This window comes from Tigriopus californicus, chromosome 1, assembly GCF_007210705.1.
Source record: "Tigriopus californicus strain San Diego chromosome 1, Tcal_SD_v2.1, whole genome shotgun sequence".
Taxonomy (NCBI): domain Eukaryota; kingdom Metazoa; phylum Arthropoda; class Copepoda; order Harpacticoida; family Harpacticidae; genus Tigriopus; species Tigriopus californicus.
In genome coordinates this window covers 10286591-10311725 of record NC_081440.1, presented here as the reverse complement: position 1 = coordinate 10311725, position 25135 = coordinate 10286591, and the positions used below count along the sequence as shown (strand labels likewise).

The window sequence follows — 25135 nt, the reverse complement described above, 5'->3', positions numbered from 1 at the left end:
GTCAGTCGTCAAACGAGTTTCTCAAAATTGGGGTCCGGCGCTCTTGAGAGGAGCAGCGCTGCAACAAACAATCAATGTCTGGTGGGTTCTTCAGTTCTTCAACGTGATTTGTTTCTCTCACATGCCTTGAGGGACAGTTACACGCAGTTACACGCAGTTGGGCACGCACCAATCCCTGGGATCCAACAAATCACGCCTGACGAAAGAAAGATGGAGGCCTCTTTGGCCGGGAAGCGGATTCTGGTCACGGGCGTGGGACAAGGTAAGCCAGTCCCCAATCAAATAAATAGATAACAGATGGATAGATAACTAGATAAGCCAGGAGCAAGGTGTGTAAACGTTATTACTGTAGTCGGGGCCCGTCCAAATTTCAACCTTGGCCTCTGCATGGCCTCTGCTGGTCGGGCAGCGTTGTTTTGCCAGCCTGGCCTAACCTTGCCATTTCAGCCGGGCTCAGTCAGGGTGATGGTCCCATCTTGAACGAGCTGAGAGGACAGTCATGGATGGAATCCGGCCCTGACAACTCTGGCGAGTTAAAATGGTTATCGGACTATCGGACGGATGGAAACGCTATGTGTGGATGTGGAAAAGCCAGTCCATGGCGTTCAGCTCGGATGTAGATAGAGGTGGGGGTGTGGGATGGGACGGATCTTACTCGCGCCCTGCACAATAATGAGCCCGGTCATGGCCCGGCACACTGGCTTTCAGGCCCGGGGAGTACTACGCAACCAGCCAAACGACCATTTCTCAACCTAGGATTATAGGAAAGATCACAAGTGATGGGAACAAGTAGGAACCCTGTATAGGAACAAGCAGGAAGAAGAGCAGACAAAAGTTGTTCAAGGAATTCTTAAATGAGGATAGTACCAACTAAATGTCAAATTTAGTGACACCTCACTGAATTTGTCATCCCCTCGGCTTCACGATGGGGCGGCCCTTCCATGATGGCTTGGTTGTATTCAAAGTATGACCATTTTTTTTCGCATGAAGCATATTGTCCTCATAAATCTATACAACTCTTATATGAACCATAACAATGTCTTCTGTGTAGGCGAAGAACAATTTTTGGACATAGTTTGAGGTCTTGCTAATCCAGATCTATTCTTGAATTCGTAAACATGTCAGCTCTATCTACCGTCCTTTTTAAAAATGATATCCATGGGAAATGAGTACAAATGAACCTAGGTGTATGACTTGACTATAGAATTGACAAATATTTCCAAAAACTGAGTCTGGCGGAAGAATCATTGATTTCTGGCCGTTAAATTTGGTAACTGTTGTCAAAACGCACGAAAAATAAGTCTTCGAATTTCATCTTGATGTAGAAGTCGACAATGTTGGCCACTGATTTGGATGTAAAAACTAGCTAAATTTTTCCCAGAACGCTTGTGATGAATTCAAACTTATATCAGTAGTAATTGATTAATTAAGCCACTGTATTGAGATATTTCATCATAAACGAAATTCGTAACTTCGAAAAAAAACCATATATTGACGACCTTGCTTCCAAAATAAACCTTTTTGGCCTTCGCAGCCTTCATCAATCGTGTTGATAGCAAATATCCAAGACTGTAATAAATCTGTATAATTTTGATAAATGTGAGCGACATATTACTAAAAATACTATTGAGCAGGTTAAATACAAATATCTCAAGGCAATCAAAGGGATCTGTAAGTCGGGCGCTCATTATTCGAGCGATACATATGATGATTTAACGAGGATTCGACTCTATTTAAACCGTGTTGCATGTTTGAAGACAGTAAAAAAAACATTTTCCTTGTTTCGGTTAACTCCCTTATCGGCCTAATAGTATTTTTTCAATAAGATTAAAGTGTTCTCGTTCACCCTTTTCAGGGATTCCAACTCAGAATTGTGATGCAGAGACGAACCAGCCAGGAATACTTGGCGATTAAATATTCTGGTTTCAAAATACAATGCAGCAAACCAAATTTCACTCAGAGCTATTCTTGTATTTAGAGCTCTAACTTTAGACCATGATCTGCAACATTGTTAATTATTGGCGTGCATTTATGTGAATGTAAGTTTCCAATCAAGTTCAATACACTTTCGATTGCAATTTCGCCTTTTTGTCCTTTTTGTAGATGGGTCTTTATTTGAGCAACGTTTTCGATTTCAATCTGCAGATATGATTTGCCATAAATTTTGAGAACAGGTCACAACTGTAAGGAAAGTGAATGGATTTCTTGCCCCAATTACTTTATTTTCGACTCTTTCCCAAATGCAATCAATAGAAGTGGCAGTATTTCTCTTTCCCCGGCGGCTTAAAACTACTCATATCAACCACAGAATCGGGCAGAAAATGTCCAAGAAAAGTCGATCAAATCCCATAGCCATGGAAGATTCAAGCCAAGCCGTCATCAAGTGCTGTTGCCAAACTAATTCAACAAACCTCCTTTGGAATTGCGTTTTTAGGCATTGGACGATGTGTTGCCAAAAAATTGCACTCGTTCGGAGTCGAAGTTCACGGGATTTCTAGAACTCAAGCAAATCTGGAGAGTTTGGCCCAAGAATGCAGCGGAATCAAAACTTATTGCCAAGACATTAGTCAATGGGACTCGCTAAAAGTTCTCGTTGAGAGCCTCCCCGTTATGGACGGTGTAGTCAACAACGCCGCCATTAACATCCTCGAACCCATTGTCGATGTTAAAGAAGAAAGTCTCGATGCGTAAGCACTTGTACTGCTTGCAACACTATGTTATTACTGTATCGGTTCACCGCTTGTTTTCTCTAGTATATTTGCCACCAACGTCAAGTCCATCATCAATATTAGCCAAACAATGGCCAGAAAGATGATTGATGCTCAAAGGCCCGGAGCATTTGTCAACGTCTCGTCTCAGGCTTCATTGGTGGCTCTCGAGGATCACGTGTCCTACGCAGCCTCCAAAGCGGCTGTCGATCAAATCACTCGTCTCATGGCGTTGGAGTTCGGAAAATATAACGTAAGAAAGCATTCGTTAAGAGGGACTGCAGATTTCCATAGAATGATTCCACGAGTGGCACTGAGACGATTGCAAATTGTAATTCCTTCACTTAGACGAAGAGAAATCTTGTGGACGGAAGGGCAAGAAAAAAGCCCGACGACCACTCTTCAACTCGAGCTTGATGCATATTTTATGAAACATCCATTAATTCTGCCGGATGAAAACTTTTTGCCATTCCAGGAGACAAAACTCAGTCATATCGCGTACCAAGCAAGATCTCGGTTGATTTTCTTGCTTCTCGTTGCTTCAGATTCGTTCCAATTGCATTAATCCAACAGTGGCACTCACAGACTTGGGATTGCTGAAATGGTCTGATCCGGCTGTGGCCGATCCCATGAGGGAGAAGATTCCTCTGAAAAGATTTGCGGGTAACATTGATTTAGACATGGTCATTGATTTAGTGTAATCGATGGATTATGCTTATATCTAGAGCCCCAAGAGATAGCAGACGTGATCATCTATCTATTGAGCGACATGGCATCAATGGTCAATGGAATCATCATGCCCGTGGATGGTGGCTACACCGCTTGTTGAGCTAAGCCTCGGGATCCAACGCACATGGGCGGCGAAACTCTTGTCCGTGCGAACGAAACCAAATATTGGCAATTGTTTTCGATCCCAATAACACCGGACAGCCCGAGTGCAACGTGTATGGGTCTCCTTGACCATTTTTGTACAGGTTATACCAAAGCAAAGCGGATCCCTTCCTCGGAGGTATGGCTAAGCCGAGAGTGGGAAACACGGTCGATCCGCCCCCTTGAACATCGTTGAGATAGAAAAGTAAGGTGGCCAAACGGTCCCCATCGGATGGAACTAAGCTCTCCCCGAAGTAGTCCACATGAGGTTCATAATGGCCTCCGACTCCATAGGAAACGATTTGAATAGGCTCCGTGTGAGCTATGTCGAGCGAAGTAATGGCTTGAGCGATCTGTTCGATCTCTGAGTGTCCCTCGGTCAAGAAGCCGACTTTTCCCGATCGACTGGCCGTTTCCTGGACTCGTCCCGTTAAGCTTGAAAAGGAGCGCGGTTTCTCCAGTCGCGACTCTCCACTGAGGATGAGCTCCCTCATAACGCGTTCACTGATGACGTCATGAAAGGACACAATGAGAGGGTCGGTGGAATGGATCTCAGCCTTGTAGGGATCGATGGCGGACGCCCTGATCTGCCGCGTATCTCTATTCTCACCATTAGCGTGATGAAAAAAACAGACCTCTTGGCTCGTGGAGGGCACGAGGCTGGTTTCGAATTCCAGTCCTTCCCGTAATTGACAAAGTTTCTTGTAAGCCTCGAAAACTTTGAGAGTTCGGTCAGAATTTGTCCAATCTGGTTTAACCTCATCCCCGCTCGGCGGCAGCTCGTGGTGGTGAGCAAAACCGTGGACGATATTGATCGGAAGCTTCTGACGTAAGACTGAAGCCCAGGACGCATCTTCTTCTCGCTCTTCTGGTCCCCTTTTTCCGTTGACGTCGTCGCTTCTTTCTTCCTCGTCTTCTTTGTCCTCGATTTTTACTGGCAACCTTTGGAGATTGGTGCTGGTTCGGCTGAAACTTTTCAGGAAAGAGTCGATTTTCTCGAGCTTTTCTTCAAAGTCCACTCGTCGAGCCCGCTGCTCCACATGGAAGGATACAAATAAAGCCTCGCAAGATTGATACCAGTCAACAAATTGCGATTTCAAAGCACTCTGAAATGCCGTGTCAGCCAGGAAAAAGCATTCCTCCTTGGTCAATGGCCTCGAGGCTGAGATGTTCTGAACTCGCCCTGAGGCCAATTCCGCAGCATCCAAGTCGTACATATGCTGGAGACGAATCACGGCCAAAGCAAAGTGATCCAAATCTGATTTGGTGGGAAACAATTCCAGCATCTCGGTAATCTCATCTCTGCGCGTTTGATTGCTCGAAGAAATCAGATAATCACGCCACACAGGAAAACTTTCCAGCCAATGACTAAACATCAGAAATAGATTGAGCGGATGCGAGATGTAATTGGAAAAAAGACCCAACCACCCTCGAGTCCTGATGCTGTTACTTTGACTTTCTTCTATCATTCTTTCTCTCTCCTTTTGTTCTTTCTTGTTGGATCCATTAGTTTGCTCCGAATATGAGCCAAGGAGATCCAAGAATTGCTTACATATTTGATGGACTCGTTGTCTCTGGTGACGAATCGTGCCCAAGCTGATTTGAACGTCGCCGGTCTCGTCCTCGTCATCCTCCTTAAGAATTCTCTCTGCGATCCTCGTTTGCAAGTTCAACAAATGCATTAGTTCCGAATTCGAGACATGAGAATCCACCGTGCTCACACTTTTGAAGTGACTAATGAAGCAGATCGCGTACAAGAGCAGAATATTCTTGACTCCGTTTCGCCCCACCATGTCTATCCACTATCGCTTCGTCCTTCTCCTCTCAGTCGTTCTCAATATTCTAACAGAAACTGAATTCGAAATTGGCACCAAAACTGTTCATAAGATTTGAACCAGCTCAACTGTGCCTTACTTTCTGCATGTTGCTTCCCGTGTCTTCGATCCCTCTTGGCCCTAGCGTGTCAACGTTAATAATCGTTTTCGACTGGCAGTTTGTCGGTCGAGCAATGACAAGGCGATGAACGGACGATCCCGTTCCGCGCTAAAGCCAAAATTTGAATGTTCTCCATTTTCAATAAACTGCTCATTCAGTCGTTGAATGGCATGAATGGCAATTGAATGAATGAGAAACATTCCCTTTCAAACTTAAACTTTCCATTTTGTTCACACACAAAAAGAGGACGAGATATAAATCACACGAGTGTAAAGGTGTATTACTTGATTAACCATATGTAAAATATAGCATTGGGTACATAAAAAAAGATCAATATCTCAGTCGATTGGGATGAATTCCACCACAGGACGGGGGGTCGAGCTACGTGGTATGAATTATTCAAGATCAGGAAGTAAAAGCAGAAACTGTCAAGGCCAGCAATGAAGTCATGATTAAAGTAGACCAATTTGGACGATGAGACTGAATGCCCGAACCCTCGGCTTCGGCACCTTCGATAGTTTGACTGGCTCCAATTTTGGGCTCTGGCATGATATCGCCCAATTCCTCCAGCATAACCATTGTCTTCATCAGGCCGATGTGGCCATTGCGATCAATTGATTTCATCATCTCGATGTGCTCCTGCGGAATGATCTGACCATCCTCTGACCTCATTTGAATAGTATCTAACCGGCCCAATGATTCCTCGGCATATTGATCGAGGTTCTCAGCTAGGACCTCTTTGAAGTGATCGTATTTCAGATGCTCGAAAACTTCAGGGGAAATTGCACCTCTAGCTTCTTCCGCAATCGATCTGAACTCACTAGGAGGTAATCCAGCCACCACAATTCCTAGGTACTGCACGGTCTCACTCGTCCAAGTATGGGGAAGTCCGTATTGATCTTTGGCCTAAAATAAAGTTTTAAAGAAGTAACAAAAACAGCAATTAAGTGAGGAACTATGCCATACCTCTTTAGCGAGGACTTCCAAAACCTTCTCGGACGGACAACTTTTCATTCGCGCTAACACGGGCAGAACCAATTGTGCAGTGTTTTCATAATCCATGTACTTTTGCACTTCCTCTGGATCCTGTCCACAGACTAGATGATTCATAGACGCGATGATAAGTGCATTGAAGAGTGAACTACTCTTTGGATCTCCAGTTTTCATGGGTAATGAAGTTCCATTGGAATCCGTTGTGATTTGTTGGGCCAACAGGGCTAACACTTCCAGAGGAAAACGAAATTCTCCCAACACGGAAAGGGCATCCACGTGCTTCATGTCCAAGTCCATCATTTGAGGGGACACCAAGGCCACAGCCTCAATCAGGTTATTCAGTGAAATCATTTGATCGGGTTTCATCTTGTCGCTAGTGAACATATCTAAATTCTTTTTCCTCATCAAGTTCCAAACGGATATCTTGGTAGACAGAGGCCATCTGATGTTCCCCAAAACCTCGACGCAATTCTCCAGTTCTTGGGCTGTCCACGAGTCCAAATCTTCGGGACTCAATGCTATGGCCGAATCTCGGGCAGCCTTCACGCCGTGGCAACTGAACTCTTTGGGCAGGAAGAGGGTTCTCTCTCGCGCAGAAACCACGGATCCGCCATCCAGGTCTTCGAATTCGATTGGACTAACTCCGTCTTCGTAGTCTGATGAAAAATCGAAATTGTCGGACCTGTCGACGACAGGAGCAGTGGTGGTAGTCGGTTCGGGTATGGTCGTAGGTTCTTGAGTTGTCGATAGAGTTGGAGGAGGTCGTTGACAGAATTCAAGATTTTGGAAGAATGAACAGAATTCCTCTCGCGTGAGACGTAAGTTATCTGGAGTCAAATCTAGCACTGCACCAATCTTCCGAGCGGTGTCATAAAGAAGTCGAGTGATCTCACTTGTAATGTCGCCATAACGCTCTTCAGAAATAGTTTCTTCCTGCAATTGGTTCTGTAATTTTTCAATGGTTTGAGTGTAGGTCAAGTCTCCAGTTAGGGCCAATTCTCGGAAGATGAGACGTTGAGTATTTAGTTGATTGTCTCGAATGAGTTGACGTATGTCTTCTTCTTGAGTTCCTGTGAAAAGTTCTCGTTCCGAAAAGGCTGCCACGATGATCTGGGTTCTCTCCACGATGGTGCTGAAGAGACTTTGGGCCTCCGATTGGCGTTTGACGCGAGAGTTGAAAAGAAATCGGAAGCCCGCTAAACTCTCCAACGATCTTTTCTTTCGGCTCGGTTTTTCCAAGGCTTCGTTCACTCTTAGCTGAGAAGCTTGAAGATACAGACGATGAAGGCTCGTTAGTTGAGCCATGAACGCTTGACCTTCTCCAGGTCCCAACCATTTCTCACAAACCTTAAAAGGCAAAACATATCCCGGGATATCATCGTGAGCCACCTGATCATTAAAAACAACGGTCTTCATGTTACCTGATAGACGATGGTAGAGTTAGCAAAAGCAGGGATCGAATCGAAGTTGGACATATATTTGCTCGACTCCAACAAATAAGGGACGGCATTTTTCAACTCTGAGACCGAAATCAAGCTCAATTGATTGGATGATAGAGTAACGAGTAGATCCCCAATTTGGTACAAGTCTTCGGAGTTCCATCTCGAAATTGGTCTAAAAGTAGCCCAGGGTCAGTTAGAAAACACCATGACAAACCAAAGGTGAAGAAAAACTTTACCCATATGCCCGAACAAGAGCCCTGGCCCACCACGTTCGTTCCATCTTGGGAATACACAAGGTTCTCTGGAAGTCGGCGAAAAACCGCCTTCTAATCAAAGCTTTGATATCCGCGGGACGAGACAAGCTGAGTTCCGTTCGGGAAAAATGAATCAATGATCCCATCCGATAGAGCTTGGCCGGGTATCGCTGATCAGCGAGCGTCTCTTCGGCTAAATCTGCCAATTCTTCTAATTTCGATAACGGGACAATCGCAGCTAGTTCAATCTGGGGCACTTGTCCGATGGCAAAAAGTATCTCGACTTGGTGGACCAAGCCCACGCGTGCTCCCATTTGTCGGATCGTCTCGATGGACAGGGCAGACAGGACATGGCCGCCAATACCCGAGAAGGTAGTCACGTCTAACCCGTCTTTAGCATCCTGGAGAACGGTCTCGAGCTTCTGGGAAAAGCATCTGCGCTTGGACAGAGGGAAATTCACGGCCATGGGACCGTTTTCGATGTGAGGGCGATGCAATTTCAGAGTGGCGAGAAGTTCTCTATCATTCAAGGGTTCGATGTTCTGGCAAGTTACGGCCATAATCGGTAAATACAAGCTTTCGTCCCGACTTAGCTCGATGTTGGTCCTTAAGTCCATCAGGAGTGCCGAGGTCTAAAGAGAAATGTATGTTCATTATGACTTGTGCTTTGCGTGAAAAGAAATCTCCTCGAGACAACTTACCAAATGTCTGGGTAGCATTTTCGAGTAGCCCTCCATGGTTGTCGATTTCAATTGCTTCGTCACAGCCTCCAAAATTGTCTTCGTCTCTTTTTCGATATCATCTATTCCCATAAAGTTAAAAAGTTGGGGATTGGTAGCCACAACTTCAACCAGGGCCTCGAAATTGCCTTCGTTCGCTTCTTGAATGGCTTGGAAGGTGGCGAATTTTTGTGAAGGCAGAAATCGAGACGATTCCAAAGCCAGTTCCAAGTGTTGTTTACCCATGTCTAGCATAGAACCCGCCTTGAGGCCCGACAAGAGCATTTGTGGAACATTCACACTGGTCCTCGCGTCCGCTTTTGAAGCTTCAGACATATTCTCAAGTTGGCGTACCAGTACTCTAATTTGAGCTAATGTGAGAGATTTGGAGACGACATCGATGTGTTGGATTCCCCAATCCTTGGTGATTTCTTCGATTTCTCGGGGCCAGGAGACAGCAAGGAACTTGGATTCGGCGGACACTTCTGGGTAGTTATTGGTCAGAACGGCAATCTAAAATTAGAAATCAAACGTCGAGCATAAGACGTACTGAATAAGTAATATAGAGTGGCAATAAGAACACGAATGACGCGTAACCAAGTATCTCTATTCCAAGTACTGAATATTATTTGATCAATGGCGCTATCGTTTATCAGACAAGATGACGTTGAAATGGATTCAAGAGATTTCAATTGATCAAATTATTGATTAAAAACTTTATCAACCATAAGAGACAATGAGGCTGCACTTTACCTTTAGGATAGAAGCCCACGGCATTTCATCGTCGTCAAAGATTTCCTCTGATCCATCTAGGTCGGTAGTTAGTTGTTCCAACGTTAAGAAAGGCCTTACCAAAGGTCGAGCATTCGAAGTGATCCTCCAATCTGTTTTGCGGGACAAGGCCGCAATCTGGAATAAGGAGAAATTAGTTTCGGAAATAGATAAAAAAGTTCATAATCGTTCATTTGAGATTTCTCACCTGAGCCGGGTGAAGAAAACTAGCTGCAGAATTCAACAAGTCAGATCTGTCAATTCCCGTGAAAAGGTTATTAGGTAGCGATTCGAATTCGGCAATGGATGCACCAACCAAGAGTGGGTATGAGGAGACATTGTCCGATTGGATGTAATTTTGTAAAGGTATATTTTGTAGCACGTATTCATTCACTCTCATGCCTTCATTAACGCGGCTCCACGAGAACCTAAATTGGTGGTTCGAAATTTGAAACAGGTGTGCATGCGAAATCATTGAATCAAAGTAATAGTTTGATGGAATGAAACTTACGTCGTTTGACCTTGAACATATTGAATCGTTACCGCGATGAAGCACCAAATGTAACCTAGTTGTGGGCGTTCCTCGCCCATCGTTGCTTAAAAGGGGCTGTCCTGTACTCGGGTTGCTTTAAGACTGCAGGATAAACGTTATTCTCCACCGATTAGTTGGCAGTGCTCATTTTTAAATTTGTGGCACAATGTTAAAAGGTTTTGATAGAGACTTAGAGGGTTATCAATATCATGTTAGGTTTGGTTAGGTTTGATTAGGTCAGGTTAAGATTAAAAAAAGTAGCACCGCCAACTAATCGTTGGAGAATAACGGTTACCAGACTGCAGTTGCAATATAAAACCGGAACTCAAAAGTCGAGGATGTCTTCAAGACTCTGATCAACTTCCAAATGAGGAATCGATGGACCAACCTGAGTTACAAAACTGACGATCAAGTCAGAGCAGTTAGTACGTCCTAAGAGCATATTTAGTTATTCGAAAACATCAGGGCAAATGGTAAGATTTGAATGCTTAAAGATCAATAGTCTTATTTTGTTAGTGGAAGATCAATAGGAAAATAGGTCCAGCACAGCCTGCTACTTAGCCTTGTCAGTACAGATGTGATGGTAGTACATGAGGAGCACATGAATTCCCGCATCTCCTGCATTCTCTTTGTTCTCAGATATTAGTTATTTGCCTGCAAAAAAGCGAACCTATCTCACGTAACCTAGGGGAGTGCTTGGCACTCTAGATAAGGTCATTGTTGGCAAACTTTTGAACTTGGAAGTAGCCGAAATCTTGAAAGTCGCATGTGAAAAGGATGTTTGTTGTAAGTATCGCCTTGCTCTAGAAGTAAGTGGGTTAAAAAAACTTTGTTTTCACTTTGTTCATCTTGTTACGATGAGCATATAAAATCAGCCAGCCCAGGGGGTTTCATCCTCAGTTTATTCCGGAGAGTCGATTTTGTAAGTCGAGAGACCATCGAAATTTCCCCCACTTCTTTTTCTACCACCAATCCAACAGGTAGGTAAGTCGGTCGGTTAATTTGAGAGCAGAGCACATTCCTCACAATCAGATCCAGCTAATCCAACTAATTCGATTTCGAGCCGTTGGGAATCACCTGACCGAAATTCTATTCGCCTTTTTTTTAGTTTCCTTCGATTACTCTATTTTGTTCAAGAATATTTCACGGTCATCCTAATGATCGATGGTGCACATGACTTGTCTGCCTGGCATTCAACTACATGATTGCAATCGAGTGAGATGTTCACAAGAATTTGGTCTACTTGGTGCTTTGAGTATTCCTTTCGCATACAAACGAACTTTATTGGAAAATTTCTTGCGGTTCCATTTCCAAGCCAACATGCCCCACCGCCCCCAAAAGGTTGGTTGCTCTTTACCGAGGGGAACAAAGATGGGCTCTTGGCCAAGTGGTTAGCTCAGCTTCATTATTTCTCAGTGGTATAAAAGTCTGGTTGAAGCCAATACCTGGCTCATTTGAAACAAGGTACCACACGATCAAGTTGCTTTTGTTAATAAGACAAATTACCGCATTTGAGCAGCTCAATTTCACCGATTCAAGGTTACTCGCCAGATCTTGGACATCCCATGGGGGACCAGGTTCTCAAACATTTCATATTCTCATTGCAGCCTTGTTTTGGATCACGCGAGGGTATGGTGACAAGTCGCTCAGTGATATCTTGGTTATGCTTGGTAACAATCAGTGCGAATTTGATTCTGGCCAGTCCGTTGTCGCATGTAAGTTAACCCTTTCAATTGAAATTAAAACTACTGTGGTTCCAATAGATATGTAGAAATTCATTTGCCACTGGCCAAGGTCACTTTGGCCTTGGAGCGTTTATAAATTGGCGAATTAAGGTCTAGCGACAAATTGGCAATTCCGTTGGCAATTTAATTAGATTAAAATAGAATCGGTTCATGGGTTGACTGGTTGGTTCTTCCCTAGCATTGTTTGTAGCATTGATGACTAAAATCCAAATAAATTATGTATAGGATGCGTCATTAAGGAGTTCATCGCAAACTGTTTGAACGCGTGGTCAAAAATTGAAAAATATATGTACAACGACAAGACAACATATGTTAATTTCACCACGCTCGTTTTCCATTACAGGGCGGTAGCACCCAACACGATGGATTAGACTCGAAACTGGCTAGCAACCCCTCTTCCAATGATTTATTTTGGGCGAATAGGGGCAAGAAATCGGACATCCCCGAAAACATCATTGAAACCGACATGGACGTCCCGTTGAGCAAGTACAGGCAAAGACGCAGTCTCAAGGTTTTGAGGCCCAACTCTTTCATGAATCTCTACGTGCCCAAGGAAGCACGAGGCAAGCGAGGCAGTGGAAGTTTAAGAGCTCTCCGACCCAATAGCTTCCTCTTCCCTTCAATGCACAACGAAAAGCGAGATGGGCCCCTCTTCAATCGACCCAACAGCCACTTGTTTCCTTTTATGAAAAGTCAGGGCAAACGATCCGGCGATCTCCGAAGCATGCGCCCCAACAGCTTCCTTTTCCCCATGCCCAAGCGATCTTCGACCTTCTTTGCGGGCCGTGGGAAAAAAGACGATCCCGAGTGGAACATGAAGAATGAGGATATGAGCACGTTCTTCGCGGGCCGTGGTCGCAGGTTCGATGAGGAGGACGACTCACTGGAGCAAATTGCTGAGGATTACGACCAAAACATGGACGATATGAACATGATCAAAAGGGACTACAACGACGAAGATGTCATGGGATCATTTTTCGCGGGTAGGGGCAAGAAGAGTGGGTCATTTTTCGCCGGACGAGGAAAACGGGAAATCGCCAAGAAGGACGCCGATGAAGATCTCACCTTTTGGGCTGTCCGAGGTTAAACAACATCTCTGTCCGACCTCTTTGTTAAATGCTTTGATGTACTCTCGTTAGAGAAGAGAGCCTTATTGTTTTTTTTTTGAGAGTGCAATGCCAAAGGAAAGCTGTAATAATTTGAATCAAGTTAATTTGTTGCTTCACGAGCTCCTGTTACTTATTGTGCTTGACAAGTGAATAACTCAAGTGAAGATTGTTAAAATGTGCATCGCTGAAAACAATGTGAACTACCTAGTATTTGCAAATCAGTCAAGTCTTCAGGGTCATTTATTGGGGAGGATGAATGATCCTTAGAAACTTGCACACAACTGGAATAGTGTTCTGATTACCTCAAAAATTTCTTTACTTAAGGGGACTTTTCAATGCTCATCATAAGTCAAGAAATTGCAGTTCCATCTAGTTTCTTTTCCAAAATGAGCACATCCTGCATTCATGTGTGTGACGAATACTTCTTTCGAAATAAACAAGTTTATCTTGGGAAATGCGACCGCAGTACACAGTGTAAACGTTGCCCTAGGCTAACGTTTTGTTGTTCCCTGACTATTCCCACATCTTTTTTTGTTACTTTTGCCACTAATTGACCTAACAAATGTTTGACAAATGAAATAACTTCCTTTTTTGGTGATTGGAACTGCATTCCAACTTGAGATTTCCGTTCGATGCATGTTTAGTGATCTTAAAGTATTCATGCATGAGTGTATTCTCATTTAAAAACACATCTTGTACGCGTACCTCTTAAAAGGTCAGTGGCAAGACGAATCTGGCATATCTTTCCCTGCATTTCAGCCCCTAAGAATGATGTCACTCCTTGCTCCATGTTTTCCATTCCATGCACTGAAAGTATGTGTAAGAGCCGTTTTATGACGTAGTCACACTTGGTCCCAATGTAGAAAATGGAACACGATCGTGCTATCCTGAGCTAATACAGCACAGTAGATAGATGCCTTGGCTTTGGGCCCCGTTATGACGACGTGTATCTGTTTAGTTTCTTTCCGAGTTGTTTGCAGACCCTCTTTCAATGGGATCCCGTGTCATCATGAATGAATCGGCTTTGGCACCAAGAAAATGGCAAATGGAGCTCGTTGAGGATTGTTGTACAACACATGTATGTACAATCAATAAAGTGGTGGTTGAATGCAAGCTAAGGCATCAGTACTTACGTTTGGAATGTCGTTTGCTACCTAGAGCTACTTTTGGTATACAAAGCTACAAAAGCTGCAGCAAAGCAATGTGAAGGATCCGTTTCAAAAGTTGCTGTAGTGTTGAAACCATCGAAAATGTAAGTCGACGATTGACGTATGATAAGAGAAACTGCTTTTATCGCAAAGTGCTCATAGTTCTGAAATAGACAAATTGAACCCAATGCGACGGAATTCTGCCACTGCTATCATAGTGGACCATGTTCTTCAAATCAATGACATTGAGTATTCAAGCCTTGAAAGTCGCTGGCTCTTTACACGCTCTTCATGGACGAGGTGGGGTTCTGCCTCCACGTCCAGGCCAGTTCCAACCATCCAGCCACTTAGAAGGTCCGTCCGTCCGTCCGTCCGTCAGTGAGCCACTCCGCTTCACAGCAAGTCTCGGAGCGAGGAAGTGAGTACATCTATCTGTCTCATGTTTACTAACACAGAACGTTCACTTTGGAGTCCTTTGGTCTTCTTTTTATGGAGCGCTACTATCGCTGTTATGGCCCGTTGAGGCACTCATGAGAGCCAAGCCAAGCTCGCTTTCAAACGAATGGAGCCCAACAAGGCTGGCGAGCTTGAACGATGAAGGGGCTAAAGGCCGCCACTCGCCGACTCTACGTTTTCTTGCCTTGCGAGCGTGGAACCTTGAGACAACTGGGGCCAGGACGGAGCAGCAAGTCGCAGGACCCGTCGTTGGAGATCTGGGTCGAAGACGTATTAAACTGGACGAATTCTCGAATTGCTTGTCATTTTGCGGTCTTCTCTGGTTTGATGGACTTGGGAGTAGAACGAATCAATCCGAAGCCTCTTTTTGATCCATATCGCCCTCAGACGAAGTCAGTTTCACAGGAGAGGTCGCTTGGTACCAAGAGAATTACGAACACCTTGGGTGAGTCGTTAAAGTCACTTTTCACACCTCGTTGTTTTTAACTATAATATGTGCTGCTATCACTTGAACTATAGTGCCTTTACTAGATTTACTGCTCAATGGGTCTGATTTAATTCTGAAAAAAAGATCCATCAAACTGCTTTAACCCTTTTCATCTAACAAGGCCTTAAGGAATGAAAGCATTTATCTTGATTGACGCGAGTATGTAGAGCAGTTGACCGTCATTTTTGTGTCAACTTAGGATTCGTGCTGAACTTAAGTGACTTGAGAATCTGAACATGTGTTTTGATAGAAGTCCTCGAGAATACTTGTTACTTCGACCCGGGGTGACCAGTGGTCTGCCTCTATTTCTTTCTAGGGCTCCTTCGTCCTTTCAAGATGCTTCAATTCATTCTTTTTTCGGAATACTTGACTCGATAGGGGCTGAATAAAACAGATGAACTGAAATGACCAAGTGACAAATCTAGTGGCTTTGAAATATTTTAACCAAGAGAACATGCATTCAATCTTATTGAAATATTGCAATAATGTGCTCAAACCCATAAGGTAAAACGGAATCTGCAAATTTTAACGCTTTTTGTTTTTGTACTTCTTGAAACCGTATCTGGTCATCCCTTTTTTAGCGAAAACTTCAGTTAGCAATGAACAAACTGTGGCCCATTTTAAATATTTTTTGCAATCAACTGGTTTTGGCGGCATTTTACACTAACAAAAAATAAGAATCAATTAGTTTGCTGCCCTAATTCATCCCATTGGTGGCATTTTTACATTTTCATTTGCCGTGTTTTATCTTTAAGCCTCATTGTATTTGCCAGCTATAAACAAGCGTGGTCACGAGTGACTAGACGGTGACCCAGAAGATAAAGCTTTTTGGTGCTATAAAAAGTAATTGTAATTCCTGAGACGGGTAGAAGAACTCAGAATTAACAAATAAATAAAAAAGCTACATCTGTAGTTCAGTTCAACAATATGTTAGCAATAGTCCTTTTCTTCAATTCATTTATCAACCCTCATAAATCTAACAAGACAATCGGTTAGTATTCATATATAATATCAGTGATATGGGCAATCAATCGTTCTTCCAATCCACAATAAGTAATTGTTGCAGCCAATTAGTGACACAAATTGGAACAAAGATTAGCGCGAACCTGTCTGAATTTCTAAATTAAGGCAAAAAATATGCTCTGAAGCAATGATCATTTTGAATTGAAAATATGAACACCAATTAAGAAACTATTTCTCAAACGGTTTATGCCTTATATTGTTTTAGTTGCTTAACTACCAACTTTAACACGTTGAATAACACTTTCATATCCAAGGGTTGGTACGTTCTCTTAAAACTATTTTTGAAACATGATCCATAAACTAGTCTTAACAACAGACAGTCCAGGAATGTAATCTAGTGATACCTTCAAAACTTTGCACTTTAGTGTTCTGTCCATAAAAAAAAGAACATGTAATACCTTGCTCATCTATCGATGACAAAATCCCAATTATATTAAATGGCAACGATGTTCACGCTTAACTCTAAACAGCTCAAGTATGGCTCATATTTTTTGTGGCTCTTGATTTGAAGATTTCAACACCGACAATCATTTCAGGCAATAAATAGATGTTAGTCAATGATAGTAAATTATTATAAAGAATCTTCACCCCATTTAATTTAATTCCCATAACAAACATTTTTGCAAGGTCCGGCGCATTTCCAATTAATAACCATGAAGAAATGGTGGGAAACACTGATTACTTCTAAATTGATCAAAAAAAAAAAGACTCACGACGTTGGCGCGTGTGAGCTCCCTTAGTAATAATGTTTGTTCATTGATACTGATCCAATCTTTCTCGTTAAAGGTGGCTTTAGCCAATGTTTTCAAATTCACTATTCTATTTAAGAATTCTATGCAAACGTTTTTTCATCGACAAAATGTAGTTCCAAACTCTTCATTCAATCCCGTAATGCTTGAGCAAGGCGAATCAATCTTATATATTTTTCTCCATTTGATGAAAATGGGATTGCCAGCTTTTCGTGGACAGCATGCACTTGAATAGTGCCATGTTCGTGATCTCCCTCAATTAGCTCGAAGTGGTTTGCATTCTTTCAGCGAATGCCAATTAATTAATGGGGTTTTCGGTTATTCACCTCCACCAGCCACGTGGATTAAATGACTCTGCTTGCTACAGCGAAACAAAAAACCACGAATAATTTCTAGCCCTCAATCAGGAGTGTTCCATTGGTGCTTTTTTCCCGAACAGGTTGAGTGATTAAGGGGTTAAGAATCTTCTTAAATGGATCAAGCCTCTGTCACAAAAAGGGTCACCAAAGATTACGTGTCTACTTTCTGTAAAACCAAATCCGAAACCAAATCTCATTGACTCGATGGTTTTGGCCTTCCATGCCAGGCTGATGTAGCCTTTTGCAAGGATTGTCAGCAACCTGAATGGTAATGGAACCTTGTCCCGGAGAATTGAAAGCCCGTTGTATTTCTTCATTGAGGGCCATACGCCGTGGTAAAAGATGTTTGCTTGTGGGCTCAAGTTACTCTTCCAATCAGTCATGGCACTTAGAAGAGGGAACATGGAACAAGTAACAGACTTTCCACAGCCCCAAAAACTGAAATAGTGGTAGTAGCAAGCTTGTTACAAGGAACACTTAATCGTTTTTGCTATGGGCTGGACCAAATTTCTTTTGTCAACTAAAGTGATTGAGGTCGAATTTCACTTCGCCATGTATCTAAAGGAATTCAAACTTGCATCGCTTTGGGAAATTGGCAGTAATATCATCGTTTATTGAAGCTTTCTCGTGTTTTCATCCCTTTCTCATACACACAACTTGAATTCAGGGGACGTAGGCCCTTCCCTTTTTCTACGAAGGCAAACTTTCCTCATAAAACAACGCTCAATTTCTTTTCGAGGGCAAACACTCCAATTCAGAAGTTCTGGGGGTTCAGTGAATGGTATGCGATGCTTTTGAAATGTACAAGACAGGAAATGCTGCCGAGTCTTGGCCAACGCATAACACTATAAACTTGGGCCCATTTCTTTACATTCTTTATACCAGATGTTGTTCTATCGTTTGCTTGTTCTAAAAGATAAATTTTTATTCATCATTTGCAAATCGGACCAAGCCACGTTGGGTCATATTCCAACCCAAAAATGTCGCCAGCTTAACAAGAGCTTTTTTCCCCTATGAAAAAACGGCATACATACTCAAAACTGTGGAAATGTAAATGTGTGCCAAAAAGTGCACTTCGCAAGGAGGAAACAGAGCCCATTTCTTTAAATCAAAGACGTGAATCTTAGATCGAGAAAAGATCCAAATGATGTAATGAGGTACGATTTTTTGTCGATCCAAGACTCACTCCTTTGATTTAAAGAACCTGGCTCTGTATTCTAGCAATCAGACCAACTCAAGCAAACAAGGATCTTTCATGTGGGGACAAATTCTTCAATAGACGAAATGGATTGTTACATGTTATTGTTTTATGATAGAGAATTTGTCCATTCCTCATGAAGGAATTGAATTAAGCTTTTGGTAATTCAAAAGAACGATTTGTTTTATCGACAAATTGTCTGTTGTTTACTATTACTTAGCTCAATCTACACCAAATGGCTTCAGGTGTACGAGTTCAAGTACCTTCCAATTTTGATGGACTTAATTTTAAGACAACTAACCAATCTTTAAACCTACGGACAATAGATTTGCGAAAAAAATAGTAATCGAACAAATTTAGTCTTTGCACTTACGTACACCATAGAACCACTCTACGTAAGAGTTGTTAGAACAACCATAAAAGTTCATTATTCCTCGCAAAAGGCCGTGAAATTTATCCCCACTCGGCCAATAGTCTCCCTTGAAAACGAGTTGAAGGCACTGGGCGATTATTAAATTAATCATGACCACAGGGCAAATTTGTTTAGTCATTTTAACATGTAGCTCGAAATGAAAAGCAGACGTATACCTACATGTATTATCTAACCCTTGCACGCAAGCTTCTTTTAAGTACACATCATGCGAGAGGAATAGATTTGATTGAGATCCAATCAATTTCATGCCACCCGATTGGTGAAGGTCATTTTGTCAATACACTTTTCCAGATTCCTGTTCCAATGGAGATTGGTTCAGTTTTAAAAGATTGATGTGACAGGCAATAACTATTTGGATTCATTCGGAAGCTTGCTTCCAAAATGTAAGGCGTTTTGGTTGACAAGTACAATTGCCAGAGACGAGTACCTTGCATATCATTCAATAGCAACTATCCATCAAAATGAGCTATTACAAGTGTTACAAGTGAATTCAAGTTGAAATGATGCAAAGACAGAAGAATATGCGCTCTTTATCTCCTATAGCTATTTCACCATATGGACGTTGGTAAAATGTGGCTCGATTTGTGCGGACAGAACAAGATGAATTTCTTCTTAGCGTGGCGGAAGACGCAAACTTTGGCTTGAAAGCGACAAAGAGCCTTCCCGTTTGAATGGAATATTTTGGGAAAGAAATCTAGCGAATGGTAGTAGGGAATCGTATCAGCAGTTCTGGCTGTTTTTCCTCTTCTCAGAAAGTTCATGGAGCGTGAACAACTTCACCCACTCTGCGCGAAGCCTAGAATAGCGCAATAACCTCGTTTCGCGCCATAAACGAATAAAAAAAGAAGAGAAAGAAAAATATAAGCAAAGATGAAATCAGATGAAATCAGGAAATGCATGCCTTTCTCGGCGACAAAACTAATACGATTGGCAAGCAAGATTGACAAAGCTAATCAGTTATGCAACAGAGCAAATTCAGTTAGGTTTGAAATCATTGCAGTCTTTTTATCAATATGGGCGTCCTTGGATTGACCTTTCACTTTGTTTCATTTCCATTGGTGCAAGCAAACTTCTCGTGTATATTTACATATAAATGAGAGAGCTTAAGAGTACGTATGCTACTTCAAGAACGAATGATCTGTTGGTAGAGATTGCCATTTCTAAACCCACCCATGTTTCAAAATAATAATACTCAGCAAGATTTCAAGGTTTGCCATACCAACTAAGTAAGCACCATCTGGTTTGATTTCGAAAGGCTATTTTTGAATCGAAGTGTCAACATCAACCATTTGTATAGAAAGAAGAAAAATGGTAATCGGAAGGAAATGGGATTCTCATACGGTAACAAGTGGTGGGATACTACAGAAATTTGAAGTACGTATGTTTTGCCCTAAAACTTGGTTATTTGTATACAAAGCAAATTGGATACTTTGGCATAATTTTGCACATCTTGGCCCCAAAAGTGCATCCATATTTTAGTGAAAAATTGAGAAAATTTGGTAGAATGGTCTTTAGACATAAACAAAAAAGTCTCCTTCCCAGAATTTGTAGGCTTAAATCAGTCAAATGAAGCTAACATTTTGAGCCAGGCGACCTGGTGCAGTGTTAAGTGGAAATTTTCAGCAAGAAAGCGAGAGATCTTTGGTTTGCCTCTCCTCCCGGATATTTTTTGACAAATTTTAGTGACCAAAAGGGGGGTTTTATGCACATTTTGCCCATCTCTGATTACAAGACCCGGCATAAGCCTTTTTAGATCTTGCTAGATCCTTTCATCGCCTCATCAGTTCTATTCTTCTAAGTGTTCTGTAACTTTGGAGACTGTTGTAATTCCTGTGTTGTAATTCGTGCACTAATTATTCCTTTGTGCTCCAAAATCTCTATTGTATTCTTTGCAGTAAATAGCCTTTTTTGTTAACGTATTAGACAAGACATGTTTTGAGCCGTTCATTCTTGCATAACAAAATGACCACGAATGGACCATTTAAGAGATATCTTTCAGTGAATAATGCTAGCCATTACAACAACAAACAATCAAACCATGTAGCGAGCGATAGAGAGAGAAGAAACCAACTCCAGTTTGACTGCCTTTCGTACAGATTGCTCTGTGATTAATCACGAATTTCCATTAGAGACGAGACAGCATCCGAGGGTTCCAAAGGATCTTTCTCACAACCGAAAGTCTTGCGCGAAGGTCGGTTTTCATCACTAATGAAAGGGAGGGAGACTCTTTTCTTTGAGAGCAAGGACCATGAATATATTGTGTTCTAACTTTCTCTGCACATTTCATTCACAATCAAAGTCCAAATGAGTTAATTTATCAAAATGCAATAGTGTTTTCGATAAATGTATACCACAATTTGCTGTTCTTTATACTAAATATTTGACACTGTCAATAAATCTTTCTGGAATTTGGTAGTCAATACAACACTTCAATTTCACAAGTACTCAAAGCAAAATATTTCTCTTATAAATTTGTCATGCTCATCATGAAAATGTTGTATTATCTCGCTATATTGTTCACCATCCGGAGACCTTTGCATAAATGAGTAGCTCATTGAACAAATCTACCCCTTCAGTAGTGGTCTGTCTCATTTCGAAACTTAATAACAAGCTATTTCGTCTTTTTTTCCCATCCAGGAATGACCCCGGGCTTCTTCCCGTCCGCAAGGAAATGGCGACGACCTCTCAACCTCTCTTTGGCTTTCGTGATGCTCACCGCAGTCACGGTCAGTGCGGCGCCTTTCAGCTCTTGGGCGGGAAAGAGGTCAACATCGCCACAATTTCCATTTCCATCAGCTCGAAGACCGGATTTGGCTCAAATGATGCATGAGTTGCAAGAACTTTACACCTCAGAATATGGAGATGATTCCTCATTACATCAAGAAGAGGAGTATTTACCCATGTCGAAACGAGCACCCTTCAGCTCTTGGGCCGGGAAACGAGCTCCCTTCAGCTCTTGGGCGGGGAAACGGGCCGCTTTCAGCTCTTGGGCAGGGAAGCGAGCTCCCTTCAGCTCTTGGGCGGGCAAAAGGTCGGGGGGCACAGGATTAGGAGATCGAGTTATAGAGGACGATGATTCGGAAGAGGTCTCAAACAACAGGCGCTTCAAACGTAGCTCCGAAGAGGAACTGTCCTTAGGGTCAGCGGGTGAGCCGCAAGTGAGGTCACGCCGGGGTGCCAATTCATTCAGCGCATGGGGAGGAAAGCGGGCCCAATTGCAACGATTCACCCGTGATGTTCACAATGATGCCATGGTACCCGTTAGGGTGATGAGACCGCATCGGGCGGCCTTTTCCGCATGGGGTGGCTAAGGCATTATCAAGAATGGAGCACCGACCGGCATTGCCAATTGATGGTCGCTGTTTCATATGTCGTCCTTGTATTGTAGCAATATGAGTATTTCTTTCTAAATATTTCTGTGGTGGCCATGATTAGTGATTTCATGTGTACTCTCCTTTGCTATCAACCTAATGATTTGTTTAATTTTTTGTAACCAAGTGAGAATATTTTCTAGTTTGTGTCAGCTCGAGTTTTGGAGGAGGACTTCGAGCTTCGTTTATTTTACCCATACGTCTGTTATAAAAAAACAGATACATTCGTCTACCCTTAAAAAGTGCTTGTTTCATCAACCAAACTAATACACAACATTATGTTCCGTAAATTCGAACAAACTCGTATCATTGTTGAAAAATGAGTATGTCTCTCAATAGGGTTTCAAGCATCCGTTGCCCTCTTCAAATTTTAATTGCCGGCACGATTTCATGTACTTTGTGAACAAATTCAAAGTCTTTTTCAAATTTAGAGCGTTCTCTAATGGATGGATGATCCAATCAGCTTATTCGCCTAACTGAAACTTGCAGTATTCGTAATAAAACACACTTAAAGTACATTGTTGAAAAAAAAGCTATTCAGTTGTTTTGGATACACGGGGATTCGCTTGTTTGAGTTCCCGATTATGTTAGCCTGAAGCTAAACAGATTATCAGGAAAATGGTTGTACTTCGTGACAATGATTATAATATGTCCTAAATTACACTCAGTTCTATAGAATCATTCAGTAGCTTGGGAAATTCTAACCTAGACTACAATTTGTCATCAAATTAGCTCATAGGCTTGGCTAAAACATGAAATAATCCTTACAACCAGAGCCTCTGTATCCATGTTTAGCTTAAGTCCCGTCCCCCAAAGCCTGTGCTGACCGCTAGGGGTCATAGTTTGAGAGAGCTTACTTCAATTCCAATCACATTGACATGGTCAAGAAACATTGCAGTATTGGGCTTCGTGATCAACCCTGGAGATCCCAGCATGGTTTGCCACTCCCCCAGTCCAATCTGGGCTTTATGAAGGGACAGTGTGATTTCATTCATTACTCTATCAAGTGGTGAAAAACTCCTCTGTCATTTTTCTAAAGCAAGTCATCTGTCTGGTCCTCTATCAGCGATCGGCGATGAAAGAAAACAAGAAGGTCATTGACCATTTACTTGCTAATACCAAGGTCACAGATACCCAAGGTTAAGCTTGCAATCACGTGTGTTTTGTCCAAATCTGAGCTAGAGCGCTAGTCAGAGAAACGACGCTCGCCAGATTTCTGAGATTTTTTGGCCTCCCTCGCGGCTGCCTGGGGCGGATGTTGTAAAACGATTTGTCCGACGTCCAGTACGTACTTTGAGCGACCCGCGCAAGAATTGTGCAGGTCCGGTGGGATTGGAATGTTATAAAAAATTGTCGGGTGTCCGACTCGGCCAAGTCCAGCACAAAACTTCCGAGTCAAGTTCATACGTCAATTTGACGTCTTCCCGACAAACTAGGGCTCTCTAGTAGAATAGTACGAGCATGAAAAGCGACCCCTAACGAGCGCAGCCTCCAAGATCCAAGAAGCCAAATCTTATAACAATGGAAAATAATCGGAACCATTTTTAGGTGACAATGCGTGCTCTAATCCTGCCGACGACTCTTTTCAAAAGGAGAGCCGATGTCATGTTGATTTTTGCTCCAGTAGTTTTTTTTCTTGCTTTCTCGTTTGAATTTGGAGCAATTCAATAAATTAATTCAGATAGTGACGGAAAGTCCAAGTAAATCACCCAACTTAAAAAATGAATTTCAAATGAGGCCATTTTGGATTGTTCAAGATTGGCCTGATTGGTGAAGTAAATGTAAATGCTAAGCAGCTTTTTGAAAAACAAATGCTCAAATCATTGTTTTGGTGTATTTGATGTTATTGAATGTGCTAATTACTTTTATCTTATGTCAACACCAAGCTGTAGTCTTCTTTGGGCAACCCTTTTCTTCAAGACAACAAACACGACACCCATTTATTGCGTTTATTGACAATGTCGATTGAAGTTGGGTGATTTACTTGGACTTTCCGTCAATATCCGAATAAACTTCTTGAATTGCTCCAAATTCAAACGAAAAAGCAAGAAAAAAATCCCCGGAGCAAGAATCTACATGACATTGCCTCTCTTTTTGAAAAAAGTCGTCGGCAGGATTTAAGCACGCATTGTCACCTAAAACTTGTTCCGATTATTTTCCATTGTCATAAAATTTGCGAAATACGCGATGCTGAGGTCAAATTTTCCTACCACTCCGTACTCTCAACAAAGGACAGACTTGACACGTTTGTTAAAGTTCAACATCTTTATCAAGCATACTAAAAGAGCACAAGTCCTGAGTGGAGACTTCAACCATGGTCACATCGAGTGGGAAAATGTGGCCCCCAGAGGACACAAGAGCATCAATTCATTGAAGCTGTTAAAGATGTATTTCTCGCCCAATTCAAGTACGAGGGCGGCAACACCAGGAAGAATCATGACCTCATTCTGACCTCGGATCCCGAAAGAATTGATGCTCTACAGGTCCTCAAAAATGACCAATGACTTCAACAGAGGTATCTTCCACTGCTTAAGGCGAGAACTTGCCGCTATTGCTTTAGTAGTTTTCTTTGCTGGCAGTGACAAATTTTTTGCAAGGTTTGGGAAAGAAATCTCCAAGATAACTTACCATTACCCAATGTGTGTGTGTGGAAAAAACTACTTGAGGTCCAAATCCAAGTTCAGGAGAAGCATTTCACCAATAGTCAAATCTGATGGGAGGCATACAGACGACCTTTCTGAATCGCCTAATGTACTGAATGATTTCTTCGGGTCAGTGTTCACCAAAGAGGACACAAAACACATGCCATCCAAGGACGACGTATACACACGAG

General features: G+C 42.3%; 5 protein-coding genes across 7 annotated transcripts; 3 read left to right on the top strand and 2 right to left on the bottom strand.

Annotated features, from left to right (window-relative positions):
• Positions 1-42: 42 nt before the first annotated feature.
• Positions 43-3653, top strand: LOC131886584 (L-xylulose reductase-like). The gene is made up of 5 exons (XM_059234961.1): positions 43-262; positions 2435-2687; positions 2754-2961; positions 3254-3371; positions 3434-3653. Exons 1-5 carry the CDS (start codon positions 211-213, stop codon positions 3535-3537), a joined length of 735 nt encoding a protein of 244 aa, XP_059090944.1. The 5' UTR covers positions 43-210; the 3' UTR covers positions 3538-3653.
• Positions 3539-5431, bottom strand: LOC131886541 (prolyl 4-hydroxylase subunit alpha-1-like). The gene has a single exon (XM_059234911.1). It carries the CDS (start codon positions 5369-5371, stop codon positions 3539-3541), a length of 1833 nt encoding a protein of 610 aa, XP_059090894.1. The 5' UTR covers positions 5372-5431.
• A 337-nt stretch (positions 5432-5768) lies between these two features.
• On the bottom strand, positions 5769-10644 carry LOC131886533 (uncharacterized). Its single transcript, XM_059234900.1, has 9 exons — positions 10520-10644; positions 10204-10326; positions 9901-10120; positions 9675-9830; positions 8904-9434; positions 8185-8834; positions 7928-8120; positions 6480-7853; positions 5769-6419 (listed from the first exon to the last, which is right to left on the bottom strand). Exons 2-9 carry the CDS (start codon positions 10281-10283, stop codon positions 5919-5921), a joined length of 3705 nt encoding a protein of 1234 aa, XP_059090883.1. The 5' UTR covers positions 10284-10326; positions 10520-10644; the 3' UTR covers positions 5769-5918.
• A 428-nt stretch (positions 10645-11072) lies between these two features.
• LOC131886562 (uncharacterized) lies at positions 11073-13533 on the top strand. Of its 3 annotated transcripts, none has more exons than XM_059234933.1 (3): positions 11073-11204; positions 11832-11939; positions 12313-13533. In XM_059234933.1, exons 2-3 carry the CDS (start codon positions 11856-11858, stop codon positions 13054-13056), a joined length of 828 nt encoding a protein of 275 aa, XP_059090916.1. In that variant the 5' UTR covers positions 11073-11204; positions 11832-11855; the 3' UTR covers positions 13057-13533. The 3 variants fall into 3 exon arrangements, with proteins under 3 accessions (XP_059090916.1, XP_059090932.1, XP_059090925.1); XM_059234949.1 differs by having other exon boundaries at positions 11111-11208; XM_059234942.1 differs by lacking the exon at positions 11073-11204 and adding an exon at positions 11675-11763.
• A 1265-nt stretch (positions 13534-14798) lies between these two features.
• On the top strand, positions 14799-22592 carry LOC131883447 (uncharacterized). The gene is made up of 2 exons (XM_059230925.1): positions 14799-15127; positions 21569-22592. Exons 1-2 carry the CDS (start codon positions 14821-14823, stop codon positions 22240-22242), a joined length of 981 nt encoding a protein of 326 aa, XP_059086908.1. The 5' UTR covers positions 14799-14820; the 3' UTR covers positions 22243-22592.
• The last annotated feature ends 2543 nt before the right edge of the window (positions 22593-25135 follow it).